The sequence below is a fragment of the Anguilla anguilla genome, chromosome 12 (genome assembly GCF_013347855.1).
Source record: "Anguilla anguilla isolate fAngAng1 chromosome 12, fAngAng1.pri, whole genome shotgun sequence".
NCBI classification, from domain to species: domain Eukaryota; kingdom Metazoa; phylum Chordata; class Actinopteri; order Anguilliformes; family Anguillidae; genus Anguilla; species Anguilla anguilla.
In genome coordinates, this window is record NC_049212.1 from 41,001,561 (window position 1) to 41,006,990 (window position 5,430).

General features: G+C 37.4%; 1 protein-coding gene across 3 annotated transcripts; it reads left to right on the forward strand.

The window, feature by feature from the left end:
* On the forward strand, positions 1-1,936 carry LOC118209290 (olfactory receptor 1496-like). 3 transcript variants are annotated; one of them, XM_035384508.1, is made up of 3 exons: positions 1-51; positions 252-300; positions 903-1,936. In XM_035384508.1, exon 3 carries the CDS (start codon positions 927-929, stop codon positions 1,866-1,868), a length of 942 nt encoding a protein of 313 aa, XP_035240399.1. In that variant the 5' UTR covers positions 1-51; positions 252-300; positions 903-926; the 3' UTR covers positions 1,869-1,936. The 3 variants fall into 3 exon arrangements, with proteins under 3 accessions (XP_035240399.1, XP_035240398.1, XP_035240400.1); XM_035384507.1 differs by having other exon boundaries at positions 2-77; XM_035384509.1 differs by lacking the exon at positions 252-300 and having other exon boundaries at positions 31-51.
* The last annotated feature ends 3,494 nt before the right edge of the window (positions 1,937-5,430 follow it).

Consider the following 5,430-nt stretch of genomic DNA (forward strand, 5'->3'; position numbering starts at 1 on the left):
GATGTGGTGTACGACTACACAACTGCACAGACCCAAGTCTTTTCTCTGAAGGTAAAAAACCCATTCAAAAGAAACAGGTATTTACCTAAATATTTGTCGGACTGTTTGTTATCCATATTTTTCTAAACCATTCATAGTCACGTTTATCAGTGATATTGTATCAAGCTTTGTTCATTCTAAAAGATGTTTTAAAACAAGAAAATCAATTATAATCATGTAATGGTATATAAGAAATTATTTTTCTGTTACAGTTAAATTGAAATATCTGATTTCTTCATGACTACATTTTAATGAAGCAAGGTACTGTATGCTCTTTTTTTCCACCTGAAATTGTAAAATGCATCCTTGATTACATGAACAGTGTAAAGAAAACATAAGCCGCGTTTCCACCGCAGGAACTTTACCCCGCAACTAGGAACCTTTTGAGGAACTCAGTGCGTTAACATTTCTGATTGGTCGAGTACTCGCAGCATTTTTTTGTGTTTGTTTTCAGCCGCCATGGTTAAAAATATGCAGCCGCAAACCAATTTATTTTCATAATAACGCCAACGTCTTGGAATTATACCGTGTGCTCTTCTGTTCTTTTCTTGCTTTAATAGCCTATTCGTTTGTGTGTTCTGCGATGAACTGGCAAACTGTCCAGGGTGGAACTCACCAAGCTGATTTTGTGAAGGAAAAAGTAACTTTACATGGCCTCCTAAGCTAAATTTAAAAGGATGGCATGCTAATTTCATTCTTATCAGTACAATTTCAAGCTTGTTTCCAAATTACGTTCTTATATAAATGGTGTATAAATGAAAAGCTTGTCAGTGTAAGTGCATCTCCAACACCATATGTTGATTTAATTCAGTGTCAGTAGGATGTAAGTTCTCAGTTCAAAACCCTCATATTCTTCTCCACAGCACTGACTCTACATCCAGGTGACCATGGCAAATGTATCAGCAGTGACGTCATTCATTTTGACGGCCTACACTGAACTGGAAGCTCACAGATATTTATACTTCGCAGGTTTCCTTTTTTTGTACATTGTGATATTATTGGTCAATTTAGTCCTTATTGTAGTAATATTGTCTGAGAAAAGTCTGCATGGACCTATGTATTTGTTTATATGTAACTTATCAGTTAATGGGGTGTGTGGTAGTACATTTATATTACCATCTGTGCTTAGCCATTTGCTATCTCATAATTATGAAATATCTCTGTCGTTTTGTCTATTACAGATATACTGCATATTCCTGTATGGTATAGTTGAATTTACTATTTTAGCAGTGATGAGCTATGACCGTTATGTTGCTATCTGTCACCCGTTACACTATCACCTCCTCATGTCCCCTAGAAAGGTTACTGCAGCCATTGTATTATCCTGGGTTGTTCCCTGTGTTTACTTTGCCCTTTATTTAATATTAACAACTGTCCGATTGTCATTCTGTGACAGGTATATAGAAAAAATGTATTGTATGAATTTCGAATTAGTTAAACTGTCTTGCCGTGAGACAAGCTTCATACGATTTTTAGGAGCAGTATTACTTCTTGTTTGCCCTAGTCCTCAGATCGTCATGATATTATTTTCCTATGCATGTATACTCAGAGTATGCCTGACTGCTTCTAAGGAATCTCAAGCCAAAGCTATTCAAACATGCACCCCACACTTACTGTCTGTGATTAATCTTTCTGTGGGATGCTTATATGAGATCGTTCAGGGTCGTTTCAACATGAGTCATATACCTCTTCAAGCTCGCATATTCCTTTCCCTACACACGAGCATAGTTCCCCCATTGTTTAATCCTCTTGTTTATGGAATTAGCATTCAAGCAATTAAAGTTCAGATTATCAAATTTCTTAGTAGTAAAAAAAGTGAAACCCACTAATGGTGATGATTAAAAAAATATATTCTCTTTCTGTTATTTAAATATAGTTAGTAAAGCTGAACCTTGTATCACAGCGTACTTTTTGTGACAGGATCATAGAAAGAGTGTATTGTATTAGCTTTGAATTACTCAAACTGTCCTGTCTTGAAATCTCTACTCAGACCAATGTTGGCTTTGTTGTAACTATTTTTTTAATTGTTCCACAGCTGCTCATGATATTATTTTCCTATGCACAAATCCTCAGAATCTGCCTGTTTGCTTCTAAGGAATCTCAGACCAAAGCTATTCAAACATGCACCCCACACTTACTGTCTGTGATAAACTATTCAGTAGGATGCTTATTTGAACTTATTTCAAATTATCTGACATTAAGTCATTTCAACACAGGTCAAGTACCATATAAAGCTCGCATATTCTTATTCCTTTACTTCCTGATCATTCCCCCATTGTTTAATCCTGTCATTTATGGAGTTAGCATTACAGCCATAAGAGCTCAGATTTTAAAACTCTTCACCACTAAAAATAAGTTAAATCCACGACAGGTGAGGATGAAGTAGCCTCACGCCTACTACTTTTACACATTTTTAAGCCAAATGCCTAAATGAGCTATAACATTCTTTATAGATAAGCAAGCATTGGTACAGAAATGATCACATTTTAATCAAATGATCAAAAATATCTTTCTATTTTACAGGGATAGGACTTATTTGGGTATTGGCCCAATTGGGCAAGGGACAGATCAATAAGCTGGTCTTAACCAATCACATAGTGGCACTCCTTATTGTCGAGCCCTGCAACCATTGCCTTATAATGTAACACCACCTGATACTCTGTAAAATCAATCAGGTTGTAGGATGTTTTAAATAAAACTTTACTTGATTCTGTCATTGTATATTCTTCCTCGGTAATTTTTCTTTACAGAACACATTTCCTCGTGTTACTTCATAGCCATCCGACAGTGTTGAGCAGTAATTAAACGCATTTTCATGTGGGCTGAGCTGGTGCCAATGGCTGAATCCCATTTGTTTGGCTCATTCAGTTTTTGAATGACACATCTGTCCAGCCAACGTGGCCAACCGTTCATTTCAGTGTGGTGGGCCTGGGTGAAGATCTCCTACCCACATGTATAAATAATAACTTAATCCGCGTTTCCAATGCAGGAACTTTACCCCGGAACTAGGAACCTTTTGAGGAACTCAGTGCGTTTCCACCGCAGGAACTAGGGTCTAAATTTAGTTCCTGGGGCTTTATTTTACCCCCCAAAAAGTTCCTGCTCGGGGGGTAGTACTTTCCGAAAGTACAGGAACATTTTGGGTGGAGCTTGCAGCGCTGAACATTTCTGATTGGTCGAGTAGGCCTACTCGCAGCATTTTTTTGTATTTATTTTCCGCCATTAACCACCATGTTTGAAAATATGCAGCCGCAAACCAATTTATTTTCATAATAACTTCAAATCAAGCTTGTATGTTATGCGGCGCAGTAGCCTAGTTTTGCACTTTTGTACGTTGCTTTGGATAAAAGCGTCTGCCAAATGAATGTAATGTAATGTAATGTAATGTAATGTTTTGGTTATAGCCTGCCAATGTCTTGAAATTATAATGTGTGGTCTTCTGTTCTTTTCTTGCTTTAGTATTCATTTTATAAAATGCTAAGCATTCGTGCTGGGACAGCATATTACGTAGGCTACCAAAACATTCAAACGGATTAATTTGGTTGCTGAATATTTTCTTCCGGATTTTCTTTGTTAGCCCGTTGTAATTGACTCAAAACGTTTGATACAGTTATGCGAGGTATGCAGTAGTTCTGCGTAATTAACATTGGTGATACAGTAAAAGCAAACTGGAAATCACCTTCCGCACTTTTTGTCAGGGTAAAATAGCAGGTTAATTCTAGTAATCGTCCCTTTAGCTTTTTCAGACTGCCGTAATTTTACTCCATTTTACTGCCATTCTTCAATTCCATGAAAAGACCAGGAAGACTATGGACTAATTTACGGTGCATGGTTCGCATCTGGAGGGCACACTTCGCTGCTCGGCTAGCAGTAACTTCGAAGGAAAGCAAACGGTGGCTGTACCACTACTAATTTAAATGTTCACGCAAGTCCGAGTTTTCATTCTATTCTTGTCATTTTGCGATTAGCCTATATGGAATTGATGATGAGAAAGTAATCAAACAGCAAATTGTTTACAATGTGTGCATGTTTTCTGCTGTTGTTGCCAGTTATATTGGAAACGTGAATGCATTCTGTCGCTTCGGATGTCAAGACATGAAAGCGAATGTTCGCATAAAAACATAATGAATGTGTTTGAGAGGATATATAAAACAGTTACAATCTGACTATTGGCCTGTTATATACTATTTGTTGCATAACAACGGTCCAAGTTCAACTACCAACGACATTTTTGCTTGACAACGGTAAAATATGCCCAAACGGCTGCAGAAGAATATTTCAATTCCAGGTGATTAAATCGATAAAAAATCAATAAATACAGAAGTAACCATATACAGTCATTGTTAGTCATGGTAGCCCGTTGTATATAAGTGGAATAAACCCCTCCGGGCTGTCCCGGTTATTAGAAAATAATGTAGGCTACTTCGGTGGTAGTATGGGGTTACAGAAGAAATCATAGGACAGATGGACGGACGACAACGTTGCTTTTTCATACGTCAGTGGGCTAATTTGCCTAATCTTCGCGGGACTTTAGACCGCGGTGGAAACGCAGACAACCATGGGCTGAAGGAACCTTTTAGTTCCTGGTAAAGTAGTTCCGGGTAATTTTGGTGGAAACGTGGCTTTATTGAGAACCACTGGCCTACATCAATGCTCACATGCCCTGTATCGATTGCATAAGAAGCAATTTTGACCAAATGCAAGCAGTCTGAGCTTTAGTTAGGTAAACCATGGCGTACTACTCAGCAAAAGATAAACTGTATTCAATCAACATTTATCCTTCACATTGACTCATATTAAGGACATATTTACAAAGGATCTTCTTTCCAGCACAAGATCAACATGCCTATTCATAAGAGGAGACATCGTAAGCATGTTAGAGTTGGGGAGAGTCACAGTTTTCGGATTTTGCTAATTTATCAGACAATATCTAGCCTTTACATGAACCATAAAAACAACATGTAACCCGTTAAAATAGCGTTAATTCATTGGTTTAACTTCGTCCTCAATTTCACATAGTCTTTCATGGAAATAAACATCCCAACCATCATCATTGTCCTTAGAATGAAGTATGGCATTAAGTGGTACTTCTACTAATAACATTTATCTTTTAAACATGTTTCTGAACTAGTACTGCTGGTGACGAAACAGCCGGAATTTTGCAAAATGTAGTTGTGGTTTTCAAATGCAAATTTGGCTTTATTGTGGATCAATTCGACATACATAGTTCATATTTTTAATTGGGGTTTAGCGCCACAAAAAACGTTTCTTATGGATTTATAGACTCTTTTCTAGGAAGTCTTAAAAACAAGACCACTCCCACTCTTAATGAGAGATGGGAATATGTTGGATACCTCATAGGTATTGATTGGTCAGAGCTGTAACGTCACA

Coding starts and splice junctions, on each gene's coding strand:
- LOC118209290 (XM_035384508.1), top strand. CDS start 927: ATGGCAAATGTATCAGCAGTGACGTCATTCATTTTGACGGCCTACACT.